Here is a 17,195-nt window from a genome sequence, read left to right as displayed (position 1 = left end):
GCATGATTATGGGATCATGATACACACACAAGTCTCTAGTCGACGTCTTGTGATTGGTCAGCTGCTCTTAGACGCAGCCAATCAAACTGCACAGGAGGTGGGACTTGCAAGAAAAGGGTTTGTAAAAATAGCACAGCTTGGACCGGATTGGACCATTGTGTTATGTAGTATTACCTTTCAGCTGTCATTCACACGCTCGGATTCCTCTACCGGGTAAAAGATTAACATTTTAAATCTGTCCACGCATTTTGGGATCAACCGCGTATATTTTATTTGGTGGAATGAAGGTTTGAACCTGTTTTCATAATTTCATGTCATGTAATTGATGTATCATAACAAAAATGATAACCATCACAGAGAAAAGACATCACGCAATCACGCAAAACAACAACGCAATCGTTACGAAACGAAGAAGGAAGTCTTATACTGCAGATGTTTATTTGAAGATGCTGTAACTAAGAATATCAGGCTGTACAAAGAGCACTGTAATGTCAGGACGGATGTCCAGTGAGTGGTTTACTACAGTACTATAAACAGAGACCATATGCCACGCTCTCTTCAGTCTGTTAAAGCACCATATGGCCCAGGCGTCGCGTTTAGTCCGGTCACAATCCGATTAGCCTGTTGAACAACCCAGTCGGTTTCTTTTCTAGTATCTTACTCGTGTTATTTTCTCTTTGAAGCTCATTGATAGCAGCTAATCAGGCTTCATCGATAGGCAGATGCTGTAATCGTGATTTATATTTACACAGATGGACTGCTGATGGACAGAAGCCGGTCATGAACACATGCAATGGCTAGAAGACTCGAGCGAGGATAGAGCAGAACTACAGTGCCATGGAGGATGTCCAGTCCAGACCCCATTCAGCCCACTCCACATACTCACAGAGGACTGAGGATGCAGCCTCCGCCTTGGGAAATCATGCTGAAGTAGGTTATTAGACAGAATTCTCTGCTTTATGCTGTTTTGTGCATATTATTTTAATATTGGTTCTATAACATGGGACAGGTGAATTGTTGATGTTACAGTATGTAGCGAAAATGATCTCAAGCTGATCTCAAGCCTTAATGGGCAATATGAAAGGTTTAACACTTTATAATAACCCTAATTTATACAATTAACAAACATTCAATGCTATATAGATCAGTAGTTCATGCACATTTAGATATGAATAAGAAAGTAGAGAAATCTGAGACTAGTGATAATGCTGTGTCTATTGCATTCTTCATTTTAATACACACACAAAAAAAGTTTCTCATTCAAACTTTCTGCTGTGCAATCATTCACAGTACTATAGACTGCTACCAGTCAATCAAAGCCATGTTTACACTGCAAAGTTGGAATAGAACCTGCATCTGACATGGGGTTTAATGCAGGTTTTAAATTGACTTGCCTGTTTAAATAAATGTTACATTTATTTTTATTTGCAGTCTTTTAAATGCTGCTTATGTACATGTACTTACACAAATATTGGATATGTAAATCGCTTGTAAAAACAATTGCTGCACAGCAAGTGTTAAATTGATTTCAAATGTGTATTTGACTAATTTACACTACTGTTAAAAAATGTGGCGTTAGTATAATTTAAAAAAAAAAAAAAGATTTTATTTAGCAATGACAGATTACACAATTTTTTAATATTACAGAGATTTCTATTTTAAATAAATGCTATTCCTTTAAACTTTGTTAATAAAAAAAAAAAATAATAATAATAATACTTATTGCCTCACTTGCCTAATCCGCAAAATTAAAATCACATGGACAAATAGAATTTTAAAATATATTTAAATTGAAAACTTTTTTTTTTAATTGTAATGTTATTTGTAATATTAATTGTGTATATATTATACACATTGTTGTTTATTGCTCTTAATGTTGTAATAATGAATATTAATGTTCATTAATAAAAATGTATAATAACTGTTTTCTACTTTAATATATTTATAAGTAATTTATTCTGATACTTTATTTTAAATTGCAATAATATTTCACAATATTACTGTTTTTGCTGTATTTTTGATCAAATAAATGCAGTCTAGAAAGCATAAAGCTTCTTTTTAGAACATTTTAACATTTAGCATTTTTCTTTCTTTCTTTCTGACACTGTGTGTCATATGCTGCACTGGATAAAAACATCTGCAGATTTTTCAAAAATTTTTCTACTAATATCACTACTCCTTTCTTCGCTCTCCAACAGCATCACCTTACTGTCAGTCAGACAGTCCTGGTGGTTCCGAAGCGCTCAGAGAGCCCCAGTCCGAGTATGACCGAAGAGACGATTTATGTCCCTCGACCGGTGTCTTCAGTAGATGCTTGTACTAACACAGACCCTCCATATGAATGCTGCCCATGGCTGCGCAGACTGTGCCCGTGCCCACCTAGAGGCCTGCTGGCTACCATTATCACCAAAGGTTAGATATGATGATAGAGATTACATGTAAGCTTGGGGTTGGAAAGAGATTTTTAAGGTTTTCAAAAGAAGTCTCTTCTGCTCACTAAGGCTGCATTTATTTGATCAAAAAGAAATAATGTGTAATATTGTGAAATGTTTTTATCATTTAAAATTGCTGTTTTAGCCTAATATATTTTAAAATGCAATGTATGCCTGTTAACACAGTATGTGTTTGTTCTTGTCCCCTTTGTAGTGTCCATGGCCGCAGTGCTCTTTGGGGTGGTGTGGTCTATAACAGAGAAGGAATGTCTTCCTGGCGGGAACCTCTTTGGCATTGTGACTTTGTTTATATGTTCCGTAGCCGGGGGAAAGCTGTTCGGACGCATACGCTTCCCCAACGTGCCACCTTTACCTCCACTACTTGGTATGAGCATTTTCTGTAAACAATGAAGTGTGGTTACATTTTGAGTGCAAAAAAGCATTGTTGTGTGTTGTTGTAGTGTAGTAGTGATTCATAACGCACATAGAATAGTTTTCTGTTGGTCAGCATGGCGAAATTCATGTGATTAACTCGAATATATTAGTGAAATCTGCATGTGGAACTTTTTTGATTGCTATCAGCCATGAAATTTCAGTAATGAGTAAAATTGGAAAATTTCACCTTAAGAAGATAATGGCTGTGTTAAAGGGATAGTTTACCCAGAAAGGAAAGTTATGTAATTATTTGCTCAGCCTCATGTCATTCCAAACCTCTCAGACCTTTGTTCATCTCTGGAACACAGATTGAGATAATTTTGATGAAATCTGAGAGCTTTCTGACCCTGCATAAAGTGCAATGTAATCAAAATGTTCCCAGACCCAGAAACGTAGTACGGACATCATTAAAATAGTCCACGTAACATCAGTAGTTCAGCTGTAATGTTACGAAGCTACAAGAAAACTTAATGTGCGCAAAGAACCACTGATGCCGCATGGACAATTTTAGTGATATCCTTACTACCTTTTTGAACCTTGAACATTGTAGTTGCATTGCTTTCTATACAGGTTCAGAAAGCTCTTGTATTTCATCGAAAATATCTTCATTTGTGTTCCGAAAATGAACGAATGTCTTAAAGTTTTGGAATGACATGAGGGTGAGAATTTTCATTTTTGGGTGAACTATCCCTTAAAGGATGGAATGCAATGCATATGGCATGGTACATGCGTGACGGATGTTTAGAATGACAAACACGAAAAAACGCATACGAAAATTTCAGACTTCAGTGTGCAATGACCTTAAGAAAAATGTTTCTTGAGCACCAAATCAGCATATTACAATCACAGAAATCAAATTTCAAAATATGTTAAAATTGAAAACAATTGTTTTAAGTTGTAATAATATTTTACAATATGTTTATGCCCATCAAGACTGCATTTATTGATATATGCAATATTACTGCATTGTAAAACACAGTAATATTGCATATTATATGATCAAACAAATGCAGTCTTGATGGGCATAAACATTTAAAAAAAAAAAAAAGTAGAGTATAATTCAATTTTCCCCACAGCTCTAAGATAAACTGCCTCTGTTATTTCTTTATTTTTTTTTTCTCAGAGTGGTCAGTTTCATTGTCAGTGTGAGAACTGTAATGAATAACTATGGGGTTTCTGTTTGTGTTATTCACTTGTGTTGTTTTCTCTGCGTGTGTCCGCAGGCATGCTGCTGGCAGGGTTTATCCTCCGAAACATCCCTGTTGTGACAGATGCAGTTTACATTGATGTTAGATGGTCTGCTTCTCTGAGGAACATTGCACTGGGTGTCATTCTGGTCAAGGCTGGGCTGGAATTAGACGGCAAGGTATGAAACCCCACCGGCCCCTGTAGAGTTACACCAAAAACATTGCTGCCAGCACCATATTGTTTGTTGATATCTGTTTTCATTTCACAAAGGCTTTTCATTTAACTGAAGATTGTAAAGTAGAAAAATTAGTTTCAAATGATTGTTTTGTATGTGTGTTTCAGGCTCTGAGGAAGCTAAAAGCTGTGTGTTTGCGTTTGTCCATGTTCCCTCTCACCTTTGAGGCAACCACTATGGCTGTGGTCTCCTATTTAATTTTGGGTCTTCCATGGGTCTGGGGTTTTATTTTAGGGTAAACTACTACATTCGGATAAGATAAGAATCTCTCTAAAACGTCTGCTGCTACCAACGTAATTGCTGCCATATTCCTCTCGGTAGGTTTGTTCTCGGGGCCGTTTCTCCTGCTGTTGTGGTTCCATCTATGCTGCTTCTGCAAAAGGAAGGATACGGTTTGGAGCAGGGTATACCTACTCTTCTCATGGCAGCATGCAGCGTTGATGACATCATTGCCATTACCTGCTTCACCACCTGCTTGGGTATAGCTTTCGCCTCAGGTATGCCAAAACAAATCTGAAAAGGTAGCAAATATGCAGTATATTTCTGAAATCTGACAGAGGAATTTCAAAATGCTTTTGTAAAAGTATTTTTTAATGTTAGATTTTTTGTAGGGTTATTTCTCCAGGTTTAATGGATTTCTGTGATGTTAGTTGTCCCATTTTATATCATTGTTTTCTCTTACACCCCCTGCAGGCTCTGTGTGGTTAAATATACTGAGGGGACCACTGGAGGTATTAGGTGGTGCGGTCGCTGGTGTGGCCTTGGGGTACTTTATCCGTTACTTCCCCAGCAGAGACCAGGTACGTGAACTACAACTTCATGGTTAAGAACTACATGTTGAATTCAAAAATTGATGTTGCCAGGTTAACAGGTTTCATGGTTAGTGGTGATTTGTCTTTTGTCCTACCACAAAGGGAAACCTTGTGCTGAAGCGTTCCTTCCTGGTATTGGGGCTGGCCGTGTTTGCTTTATTTGGCAGTAACGTGGCTGGGATTCCTGGCGCAGGAGGACTATGTACGCTAGTGCTGACGTTCGTGGCCGGACTTGGCTGGGGGAAATCTAAGGTCTGAATCTCTTCTTCCAGACACACTAAGGATGTGCGACACTAGTTGACTAAACAATGTTGCTGCAGCTAGTTGATGTTAATTGTAATTGTTTACATATTTTTATTTCCTTGTTTGTTCTGCTTTATATTTTTACAAAGGCTACATTTTAAGATAATTAAAGGAGAAGTCCACTTCCAGAACAAAAATTTACAGATAATTTACTCACTCCCTTGTCATTCAAGTTGTTCATGTCTTTCTTTCTTCAGTCGATAAGAAATTATGTTTCTTGAGGAAAGCATTCCCAATTTTTTCTCCATATAGTGTACTTCAGTGGTGCCCCCAAGTTTGAAGTTCCAAAATGCAGCTAGCGAAACGATAGGTCATTATTGAAACAAATTGACATTTTATTTACCTTTAAACCTCAACGTTTAACGTCAATGTTTAAACCTCAACCTTTAACGTCAAAATTGTCCTACATTACTGTTTTTTGTAAAGGGCGTTTGATCTTCTCTGCATGTTCACTTTATAAACAATGGGACGATTTTAAAGTTGGGAAAGAAAACAAGAAGGGAGTTTTTCGACATAACCTAACTATATTGACCGACTGTATTGAACTGGAAAAAAACGGTTCACGCAAACCTAGACGAGACGAGCGTTTGAGGTTAAAGAGTATATAAATTGTCAATTTGTTTTAAAAATGACCAATTGTTTTGCTAGATAAGACCCTTCTTCCTCGGCTGTGATCATTTAGAGCCATTTGAAGCGGTATTTAAACTGCATTTTGGACGTTCAAAATTGGGGGCACTATTAAAGTCCTCTACATGAAGAAAAAATTGAGAATGTTTTTCTCAAGAAACATAATTTCTTATCAGCTGAAGAAAGAAAGACATGAACATCTTGGATGACAAAGGGTTGAGTAAATTATCTGTAAATTTTTGTTCTGGAAGTGGACTTCTCCTTTAAGACAGTATTCTAAAAAGAGTATATTTGGAGTGGAAAGCAAAATTATTTTGACCTACCTTAGACCATGAATGTGTTTTCTCTGCATCAGCACTATCTTTCTCCCCATTTTCTGAGATCTCATGTCTAATTTCAGTGTGTTATGTGTATTTCAGGCTCCAGTGGAAGCAGTGGTGGAAAGGTTTTGGCATGTGTTCCAGCCTCTTCTCTTTGGTCTCATTGGTGCTGAGGTTATCATTTCTTCTTTGGAGGTCACAACTGTTTGTGAGTGTCATACACAGTTTTTTGCTCTCATTTTCACAAAACTGGTTTCAGTAAAAGAGCTGATTCCAAAACACCTAAAATAAGTGGTGTTGCACTTATGTAACATTTTAAACATGCAGTTGATCAACTCTAATGTAATGTGTCCTCAGTTCTGGGTATAGCAGCCCTGTTCATTGCACTCACGGTACGCCTGCTTATCACTTTTGTCGTGGTAATGCGAGCTGGGTTTAACCTGAAAGAGAAAGTCTTCATCGCTCTAGCCTGGATGCCTAAAGCCACAGTACAGGTATATTTGCCAAGTCTAACAAATATACTTTGTTTTACTGTGTTTTTATTAGGGCTGTCAGTTTAACGCATTAACTTAATTAATTAGTTATCAAAATGAACAAAGTTAACGCACTAGCCCCACCCCCAGACAGTTGACTGTTGACAAATGTGATGCAGGGCAACAACTCCATAAATGCAGTTATGCCCTAAAATTCAAGATAATGGTAATATTTGATATTTTTTCATTTAACACAAAAATAGATTTAAATAATCTTTTGTGGGTATTTTCAGTCAAATTTATTTTACGATTAATTATATTAAATAATCGAAACATCATGTAATTAATTAGATAAAAAAACTTTTATCAACTGACAGCCCTAGTTTTTATCTTTAAGTCAGCCCATCTAGTTTTTTTTTTTGCTTTTTAGACAAGTGTTAGCTAAAAGACAAAAAATGCAATGTGAGGTCCCTTATGAATGCTTATGTGTGATTGGTTTCAGGCTGCCATAGGCTCTACAGCTCTGGACATGGCACGCTCCAAGAATGACCTAGAGCTCCAGAGGTACGCCATGGATGTCCTCACTGTGGCTGTGCTGTCCATTATCATCACCGCTCCTATTGGAGCACTCCTCATCAGCCTGCTTGGCCCTCGACTACTGCAGAAACCAAAGAACCCTGAGTGGGGTGAGATATTTGTATACACACACGATTATATGACATTAAAAAAACCCTACTGAGCTGCTCAACTAGGAAACATTTTTAGGAATCATTGGCGGGATTTTCCAAACAGTCAGTTCCAAACAGCTAGCACCAAAATTTTTCTTAGATTAATTATTTTGGTTAGGAAACATCATTTTGTTTCGAAAAATGTTTTTATTATTTGATTGATTTTAAACAATTTAAAGATTAGAACATATTAGCCAAGTCAAGAGATGGCGGTTCTAGTAAATATTTTTTATCCAAGATTTGTAGCTGAGAGACATGGTGGAATTAGTACCTTAGTGCTTTTATTAGATGGTTAGAACTTTTAAAATATCAAGAACATAAATTGGAATTAATTAATTAATTACGTCATCTATCTGCTAGATGATCGCTGCTAGTCCCTGTAATGTAAAACCGTTTTGTGTCATAGTTAATGGTATATTATAAATATTTATTTTTAATGTATTTGTATTATAAATTGAAATATTTAAATCTAAAAATGTAATACTGTTATTAAATATATAATCTATTATTAGAATATTAATAATTAATTAATTACGTCATCTATCTGCTAGATGATCACTGCTAGTCCCTGTGATGTAAACCGTTTTGTGTCATAGTTAATGGTATATTATTAATATTTATTTTTAATGTGTTATAAATTGAAATATTTAAATCTAAAAATGTAATACTGTTATTAAATATATAACCTATTATTAGAATATTAATAATGAATTAATTACGTCATCTATCTGCTAGATGATCGCTGCTAGTCCCTGTGATGTAAAACCGTTTTGTGTCATAGTTAATGGTGTATTATAAATATTTATTTTTAATATATTTGTATTATAAATTGAAATATTTAAATCTAAAAATGTAATACTGTTATTAAATATATCCTATTATTAGAATATTAATAATACTATTATTAAATGTAATATGTCATATTTAAATATTATATTTAAAATAAAATATATTAGAACACTGGATTAATTCAGTTTTGCCATTGCAGGAATAAATTACATTTTACAAAATATGAAAAAAAGCAAATATACTAAAAAAAAAAAGTGTTAAATTTGAATTTGTTTACAGTATTACTATTTTACAGTATTTTTGGACCAAATAAATGCATACTGGGTAAGCATTAAATATTACTTTTAAAACATGGAAAAATCTTAAGAATCTGCTTATACATACACATGCATGTACAATATGCATATGTCTGCAGTAAATCTTATTACAGCATTAGTCATTATCAGAGTGTGAAGTTGCTATTTAAAAACATTATCATTATCAGTCACTGATGGTTTATGGTGGTTAGGATGCTGCCTTTTGTAGACAGTAAACAGGATTGGGGTCAGATGGCACTGCATAGCTGTGCAAATAATACTGAAGTAGGTTCCTGCAGTTGTCTTTCCACTAAAAATATATGGATAGCAATCCAATCTATTTTTTTAAACATGCGACATGAGATGCACATGAAAATGTATCACCACAGCTTGGTGAATTTGCATGCTGACAGGTCACCCTTTGTTCTGTTTCGCTCGGTGTTTGCTTTATTGTTTGTGCAATGCTATTGCACTTTGCTAATGTGGTAAAAACACATAAAATGCTCCAGCTTCTATATTAGAGACCAGTAGATATGTGCAACAATATGAAATTAACCCCTCTCACAACTAGTACATATTTTTATACCCTGTATACAAATAGTATAAATAGATGAAATGTAAAAACTGAAATCTCTCTAACAATTGCTTGGTACTAACTTTCTTCATTGTGTTAAATTATTGTGTTGTACTTGTCATTTTTTGAATTGTAGCTGTCAGTCAAGGTGCTTTATCTGCATCGGGGACCCCAGTGACGTATGAGAGCGCTCTGTGATGTTTCTAGAATGCTTCTGGGAAGCGACAACCCGACTCCAAGGCTGCTGCTGATCCTTTTGTCTTGAAAGTGGATTCTCAAACTCATTATTACTGCGACCCTCTGAAGTCAGACTGCAAAAGTGACAGACATGCTTTTCAGATGAAGAAACCCAACTATCATTTTTACCTTCCAAGGTGGATGAAAACACTTCAGTCACTCACATATTTCTTTTACAGGTGACAAGTTACAAGGTATTATTCTCTAAAAGCTGGGATTTTGAAGAAACGAACAATACAGGGATCATTGTTAGCACTAAAATTCATGTTTATGAATATCTTTTTTTCTAACTGGCTTATGTTTGTATCGATAGTACTTCTTACGTTAGATATATTACAGATGAGTCTGTAGTGACTGCATATCAGTGTTACAGGAGGTCATAAAGTGGTCAGTGCTGTCATGACTCTGTCTGGAACGGAGTAGTAGGTTACTGTTTACTTAGCATTGTACTTAGCTAAATATGACCCTGTGACCCTGGACCACAAAACCAGTCATACTGTAAGTAGTAGGAGTGGGAATCTTTCAGTAACTCATGATTCAATTTAAATTGATTCTTGGGAAAAGAAATTGATTCACTTTTTTTTTTTTTTAAATACACCAGTCTAAAGTATGAGTATTCCTGACTCAAGAAATCAGTGTTTCCTATTAACTGTTAACTTCCTAATAAATCAAAAATATTTTACACTTCCCATTAGGGATGTGCGAATCTGATCAAGTGGTAGGCCTACCTAGCACATATTTTATAAGATTGGATGTTTGCAAGTCATTCGCCATCGTCCTATTAGTCATATATCCTTTATCTGTTTATGTGGTAAGTGAAGTATATGTACGCTAATTTATAGGCTACTGCTAACGGGGTTAACCATGTCCCTTTAGTGGCTCCATATAACGCATTGTTTTCCGTCCTTTTTTTCGAATACGGATTCACTATTTGGGTACATCCTTACTTCCCATAATAACAAAAGATCAATAATTAATATAATATTTTTCCAAACACATGCTCTCCCTGAAAATGTCAGGATATAAATTAAATGAAAAGGTCAGGATATATTTGTTTTTCCTCCATTGCTTTTGCATTTTTGTTAAGAAAACATCATGTTATTATTATTATTACTACTATATTAACTAGAAAATCGAATTTTGAAATTGTGAATCAATGGAAATCGCTAGAAGACTGAATCGCGATTCAAATGTGAATAGATTTTTTTTCCCCCCACCCCTAATAAGTAGCCAACAATACATTGTATGGGTCAAAATTATTGATTTTTCTTTTATGCCAAAAATCATTTGGATGTTAATTAAAGATCATGTTCTATTAAGATATTTAGTAAATTTCCTACCGTAAATATATCAAAACTTAATTTTTGATTAGTAATATGCATTGCTAAGAACTTCATTTGGCCAACTTTAAGGGCGATTTTCTCAGTATTTAGATTTTTTTTTCAACTTCAGATTCCAGATTTTTAAATGGTTGCATCTCAGCCAAATATTGTCTTATCCTAACAAACTTTCAGATGATGTATAAATCTCAGTTTTAAAAAATTGTCCCTTATGACTGGTTTTGTGGTCCAAGGTCACATATTACTGCCGGAAAATGACATTATTTGATTTTTTTTCGCCATTGTCAGTGCCTGACGATGGTTGTTTTAAACAATCTTTTAAACATTAAAAAACTACATTTAACATTCTGATCAAATAATGAAGCTTGAAAAAGGTTTCTTTCAATATATCCATTAATCTGGAAATGGAAGGTCAAGTTGAGTACATTGCTAAATAAGAGTATTTCATGCAAGAGTTACATTTTGGCAAATGTAGTAGTTTATCATGGTATTCTAGGCATGTTATACAGTAGTCAACATTTGAAGTGGATCAAAACCTTTCATTAACGTTGTCCTAAAACCAAAATAATACCCATTCTTGTCTTAAAGCAACTTTGAACGTTTTTGATCCACTTCAGATGTTGACTACTGTATATTGCAGCAATAGTAGAAGTAGTGTGATAGTAATATTTTTCCAAACACAGTCATGGATCTGCATTCTGAGATTGCTCAGAGTTTTTGCAAAGACTACTGTGGTCACTTCAGAGCTCAGCTACAGTTTGTGTTTACAGTGGTAGTAATTTTAGAACCTAAAGAAGGATTTTTTATTTAGTAGTAGTAGTAGAATGACAAATCATATATTTTTGCCTCAGCATTGCACAGTGCATCATGTTACTTTCTGTGAACCATATTTATATAAGTATTTTTTTTCCATATGATTGTTTTCATGATGTGTATTTGAGTGTTATATAGAGTCATAAGCAAGAGGAAGTTATTTTATGAATACTGTTAGAGGGTTATGTTTACAGCTTGAAATTTACAAGGTTTTGTGTCATGGTTTTGATACAGTAATGGTAATGCTACATGCAGTCACTGATCATTTAAGGAATTAAATGCTGACTTTTATCACCTTATTTTTATAGTCATCTATATAGAACTTTATTTCTATGGTGTATGTGTAGTTTATTTGTAGAGGTATTGCTGCAGAAAATGAATGACATTTGCCTTTTTAGTAAATGGCAGGCAAAACCCCTATCCATATTTGAAAGCATATCTTGTTATATCATCTAATGCAAATCAGATGTAAATAAGCAGCACTGTTACATTCTGACAAGACATTTCAAGCATTGGTGTGGTAGAGTTACACCATTGTGTGATCTAGGAAAGTACACAAAAGGAACAAAAACTTAAAACAAAAAAACAAGCAGACTAGTGGCATAGCATCACATATCCATCACTTACACTTATTAGATTATTAAGCATAACAAAAACGGCACTTAAGAGTTTAAAAAAAAAACTAAAATATGGATTTAAAAGAAGTTTGGTTACCTTTTATTTTACAAAAGTCATTATTAGGCACATTCCAGTTACGATACAAATGACATTTTTATGGAAACACCTATGAACAAAAGCAATCTAATATGAAACATGGCACAAAAAGAAGGAACCAAGGGATTGTCAAACTATTTTGAATAGGAATGAATGCATACATATTATGAATTGTAATTGTCGCAGCATGTTGGTTCAGGTGGAAAGTTAAAAGAGGCCACATTTCTTTGTTACATTATGATAAATATTGTAATAACAATCTAATGCGATGTAAAATGTCTGTATGTATGCAAACACAAGTGAAGTTTAGTATCCTGCACTTGAAAACTTCGTAATAATTTAGCAAACATTGTAGAACTCATGTCATTTTAGGAATAATTCTGCAGAAAATGACAAAGTTGTAAAAACAAATCTTAATAATGCACTTCACATTAAGAAAAGGTAATAGTATTTGATGTTGTCTAACGCAAGTTGACAAAACAACACTAATAGTAAAAAGCAACTTACAAGTTAAAATTGAATCTAGATACAGATTAAAAATAGAAAAGACACTTTCATGGCCACGAAGACGGATTGGTGATGGTAATCGCCATTTTTTTTCCCCCTATGGCCAAGTTATATTGCACACAAAAATCTACTACATTTGCCAAGTATAAAAAGTAAACACACCAGAGCAATGTAACAAAAAGTAATCAATATAATTAATCTCTCAGATCAACCACAATATCGTGAGCATAAAGTCAGAATTTACAGCTCTATGCGTCTCTATACCGCAATAACAAGTTGGAATAGTTTTGGGTAAGTACAACTAACTAAATTACAGTAGGTTTTTCAGTGGAGAAAACTATGCATTTAATATGGACCGAAGCTGGAGGGCTACAGAGTCTTCTTCTTAAGAATAAGCGGACCAACGTTGTCTCCTGTCAGCTCGTTATGCTTTATGTGTGATTTATCGCAAACAGGAAACTGCAAGATAAGAAAGAACAAGTTAAGAGCCGAAAGTGACAGTGGTTTTTTTGAGGCACCCTGAGGCTTTTGACAAAAATCACACTTAAAAAGAGGAAGTTAAAAAGCACACTTTTTTTCATTTTTCACATGTACATTAATAGCTTCACTAAAGTTTTCTTTTTAAAAGGGGACATGTCATTCATTTTTGAATGATTTTATAATACTTTTTACGTCTTTGATCCAATTATGTTTTTTGTGTGCCAGCAAGTCACAGATTAGTTTGTCCATGTCCATTTTCACCACTTTCTCTGTTTTTTTCTACTGTTTGATTGCTTGTATCATAGCCAAATTTAGAATATATTATCGCCCAGCTCTAATATGTTAAATGTGACTAATGCATTAAGATATTATTAACATTAAACAAGTCCACTTCCAAAACAAAGACTCACATATAATGTACTCACCCCATTGTCATCCAAGATGTTCATGTCTTTCTTTCTTCAGTCGTAAAGAAATTATGTTTTTTTGAGGAGAACATTTCAGCATTTTTCTTCATATAATGGACTGATATGGTGATCTTCCAAAATGCAGTTTAAATGCGGTTTCAAACGATCCCAGCTGAGGAAGAAGGGTCTTATCTAGCAAAACGATAGGTTATTTTAATTTTAAAAAATCCAATTTAAATACTTTTATTCTCAAATGCTCGTCTTGCCTTGCTCTCCCTGAACTCTGTGTATTCTGGCTCAAAACTCCAATCGTATTTTCTCCCTCAACTCCAAAAATCATTTCAAAATCATCCTACATCACTGCAGAAGTACCAACCCAGTCTTTGCAGAGTAAACATGCAAAGAAAATCAAACACCCTTAACAAAAAAGGTAAACCAGCGATATAGGACGATTTTAAAGTTGAGGGAGAACATGAGATGGGAGTTTTTCGACATACCCTAACTGTCAACAAAAACAGTTTAGCCAGATTGAGACAAGATGAGCTAGATAAGACCCTTCTTTCTCGGCTGGGATCGTTTACAACCGCATTTGGGATCGTTTGAAGCCGCAATTAAACTGAATTTTGGAAGTTCAAAATCAGGGCACCATATCAGTCCAGAAAAATGCTGAAATGTTTTCCTCAAAAACCATAATTTCTTTACGACTGAAGAAAGAAAGACATGAACATCTTGGGATAACAATGGGGTGAGTACATTACATGTGACATTACAGTACATTATATGGAAGTGGACTTCTAATTTAACATCATGATCTTCTGTAAAGCTGCTCCCAACAATGTGTATTGTGAAAAGCGCTATACTAAATTTGACTTGACTTTGGTTCTGTTACAGTATATGTTCAGAATACATTGACCTACTTCACAGTTTCTCATAATATTATCCATTTAAATCATATCAGCTGTTTTTATTTTAACATAAAATATTCTATTTCTCTGAAGCATTGAACCTCCTACCGTTTTAGATCGCCAGCAGCGACAGTAGCAAACATTTGGAGTCCTCAGGTCCTCTATGTCGATCTCGTTCACCACTTTAGGGTTTTCTTTTTGGATCTTCAGATTTATTAGACTGTCTCTTTGCTTTTTCTTTTTGGGCAGGAAGGGCCGGATGGTCAGATAACCCAAAAGAGCCAAAATCCCCAATAGTGGCAGGAGCCGCAACCACTCTGAAACTGAGACACAGAGTCATCATAGGATTTAGTTTGTACACTTAATTATCACAATGACTCATCACAATCCACTTAGTAAGGGATCTTCTACTAAATGTGGAAAAATAAGTGTAGTAAGTGTCAGATAAAGTCATATCCACTGCGTTAGTGATAATATACTTCTAATGAACTAACGTTACTGCATTAGACAATGACCGTTGGTGGACACTGATGATGGGTTATTTAAGGTGCCACTTTACATTTACAGATGCAAATAGTTTTGTATTTATTGTGCCATCTTCTATAACACCATAATAAAGCAAAGCATGCTGTCATGCTCTGCATATTTTGTTTTCACATTTCTAAAACAGTCACTCCTATGGACATTTTGTATGCGAAAGTAGAATCAGTTGTGCAGCGAGGCACTGCAAGAATTTGCATGAAAGAAGGACGATTATTAAAACTTGGATATTTCCAACCAATTAATTAGTTTAACACATGGAAAACAGACTGTTATATCACTCCTCTATGCAGGCATGCGCGCTTAACTTAACTTTCCTCCTACGCTGGTGACATTTCGTGTGATAAAACACATACCTGTGAGTCTCGCAAAGCCGCCGATTGTCTCTGGAAGGGGCAGTTTCTTGAGGTAGGCTGGAAGTTGTATTTTGATAATCTTGGAGATACTTTCTAACACCATCTTGAATGACTTTGTGCGCTTCTAATTGAGAGGCAGCAGGATATTTCCTGGGACATTCTACGTCATCGCGGTAGTTCGCTTGCGTAGTCGTTTCCGTTTGCTCGTTGAAAAGGGACTCGAGAATGGAAGAATAGACGTAGTGGTGACCGTGAATAGGCGTAAGCGCAAGACGCGCAGTGAAAGCGTTAACCAATCAGCATGTGCAGAGTTGGTTGCGCCCGATTGGCTGGTTTCACCGCGCCACTTGCTTTTAGTTTTATTGGCTCTTTACTTTGTGTTGCAGGCTACAAAAAAAGAGTCTGGACAATATCAAACCTAATACTTCATAACTAACCGAGAAAAAAAAAATGAATTTAACTTTTTTTTTTTTTTTTTTTTTTTTTTTTTTTTTAATTATTTGATTCTATTCATTTGGAAATTGAAATTCTTGCAAACTGTATGGTGTTGCTAAATATACTTTTTTTTTTTTTTTGAATATGCAATATTTTTGGACAGAGGTCTCTAACTTTTCAAAAATCTTTGGGTTATGATTATTATTATTATTGTTATTATTATTTACTATTATTTTGTTTAAACAAATTGCATGATATTATTTATAATATAGATTGCAATATTATTTTATCATACATTGTTTATTTAATTAGGAACTCTAACTTTTCAAGAATTTTTGGGTTATTATTTTATTTTATTTTATTTTATTTTATTTACTATTATTTATTCTTTAAACAAATTGCATGATATAATTCGATTTTTTTTGTATTTTATAATATTAATTGCAATATTATTTTAATCATACGTCTGTTTGTTTTATTAGGAACTCTAACTTTTCAAGAATCTTTGGATTTTTATTTCATTTTATTTACTATTATTTTTTGTTTAAACAAACTGCACGATGTAATAAGTTTTTTGTGCATGATAATATTGATTGCAGTATTATTTTATCATACGTCTGTTTATTTTAAAATGAACTAGCTTTTTAAGAATCTTTGGGCTATTATTATTGCTATTATTATTATTATTATTATTATTTACTATTATTTTTTGTTTAAACAAATCGCATGATGTAATTAGATTTTTTGTACATGATAATATTGATTGCAATATCCCTTTATTATTTTACTAGGACAATATCATATATATGTGAGAAAATGGGCTAAAGCTAAGCCATATTTTATTCAGTTTATAAACGAGATTAAACAATATGGATCCGCTTTGAAATAACAATATAAAAAACTGTTTCTTATTTCCTTTTATTTTGCCTGTTTTTCTGGCAAAAGTTTAAAAGAAAAAAAAAATACTGCTGTCAAAAAATACATCAAAATATTGAGGATACTGTGTACAGTGTCACTGGTGTAATAATGGTACGAGTAATAAGAGTAATAATAATAATAATAATAATAAGAAGAAGAAGAATTTACTGCTGATTATTTTATTTTATTTTATTCAAGGCAGTCATGAAAGAACAACATTGTCCAGCATTCTTTGCGCTTTTGAGTCAACAATGCATATTTTCATGGAATAATTTTAAACACCGAGCTAAATTTATTTCTAATGTCACATGTAATGCTAGGGTGTGTTTGT

At 34.2% G+C, this 17,195-nt stretch overlaps 2 protein-coding genes across 5 annotated transcripts; one reads left to right on the top strand and one right to left on the bottom strand.

Annotated features, from left to right (window-relative positions):
• Positions 1-44: 44 nt before the first annotated feature.
• si:dkey-162b23.4 (sodium/hydrogen exchanger 9B2) lies at positions 45-11,896 on the top strand. Of its 4 annotated transcripts, none has more exons than XM_051111251.1 (13): positions 45-213; positions 753-930; positions 2,199-2,412; positions 2,647-2,817; positions 4,091-4,233; positions 4,398-4,525; positions 4,612-4,787; positions 4,984-5,090; positions 5,205-5,354; positions 6,452-6,560; positions 6,710-6,846; positions 7,328-7,511; positions 9,349-11,896. In XM_051111251.1, the coding sequence occupies exons 2-13, from the start codon at positions 838-840 to the stop codon at positions 9,408-9,410; spliced, it is 1,674 nt and encodes a 557-aa protein (XP_050967208.1). In that variant the 5' UTR covers positions 45-213; positions 753-837; the 3' UTR covers positions 9,411-11,896. The 4 variants fall into 4 exon arrangements, with proteins under 4 accessions (XP_050967208.1, XP_050967193.1, XP_050967201.1 ...); XM_051111236.1 differs by having other exon boundaries at positions 45-287; XM_051111244.1 differs by having other exon boundaries at positions 45-507.
• Positions 11,897-12,292: 396 nt separating this feature from the next.
• On the bottom strand, positions 12,293-15,709 carry cisd2 (CDGSH iron sulfur domain 2). The gene is made up of 3 exons (XM_051111289.1): positions 15,512-15,709; positions 14,724-14,938; positions 12,293-13,282 (listed from the first exon to the last, which is right to left on the bottom strand). The coding sequence occupies exons 1-3, from the start codon at positions 15,612-15,614 to the stop codon at positions 13,193-13,195; spliced, it is 408 nt and encodes a 135-aa protein (XP_050967246.1). The 5' UTR covers positions 15,615-15,709; the 3' UTR covers positions 12,293-13,192.
• Between the last annotated feature and the right edge of the window lie 1,486 nt (positions 15,710-17,195).

The sequence above is a fragment of the Labeo rohita genome, chromosome 1 (genome assembly GCF_022985175.1).
Source record: "Labeo rohita strain BAU-BD-2019 chromosome 1, IGBB_LRoh.1.0, whole genome shotgun sequence".
NCBI classification, from domain to species: Eukaryota; Metazoa; Chordata; class Actinopteri; order Cypriniformes; family Cyprinidae; genus Labeo; species Labeo rohita.
The sequence above is the reverse complement of the archived record's forward strand: the minus strand, read 5'-3'. Positions and strand labels throughout refer to the sequence as shown.

Coding starts and splice junctions, on each gene's coding strand:
- cisd2 (XM_051111289.1), bottom strand. CDS start 15,614: ATGGTGTTAGAAAGTATCTCCAAGATTATCAAAATACAACTTCCAGCC. Junction 14,939..15,511: donor CGGCTTTGCGAGACTCACAG/GTATGTGTTTTA, acceptor TCTGTGTCTCAG/TTTCAGAGTGGTTGCGGCTC. Junction 13,283..14,723: donor GCTGCTGGCGATCTAAAACG/GTAGGAGGTTCA, acceptor CTTATCTTGCAG/TTTCCTGTTTGCGATAAATC.
- si:dkey-162b23.4 (XM_051111251.1), top strand. CDS start 838: ATGGAGGATGTCCAGTCCAGACCCCATTCAGCCCACTCCACATACTCA. Junction 2,413..2,646: donor GGCTACCATTATCACCAAAG/GTTAGATATGAT, acceptor TCCCCTTTGTAG/TGTCCATGGCCGCAGTGCTC. Junction 4,234..4,397: donor GGCTGGAATTAGACGGCAAG/GTATGAAACCCC, acceptor TGTGTGTTTCAG/GCTCTGAGGAAGCTAAAAGC.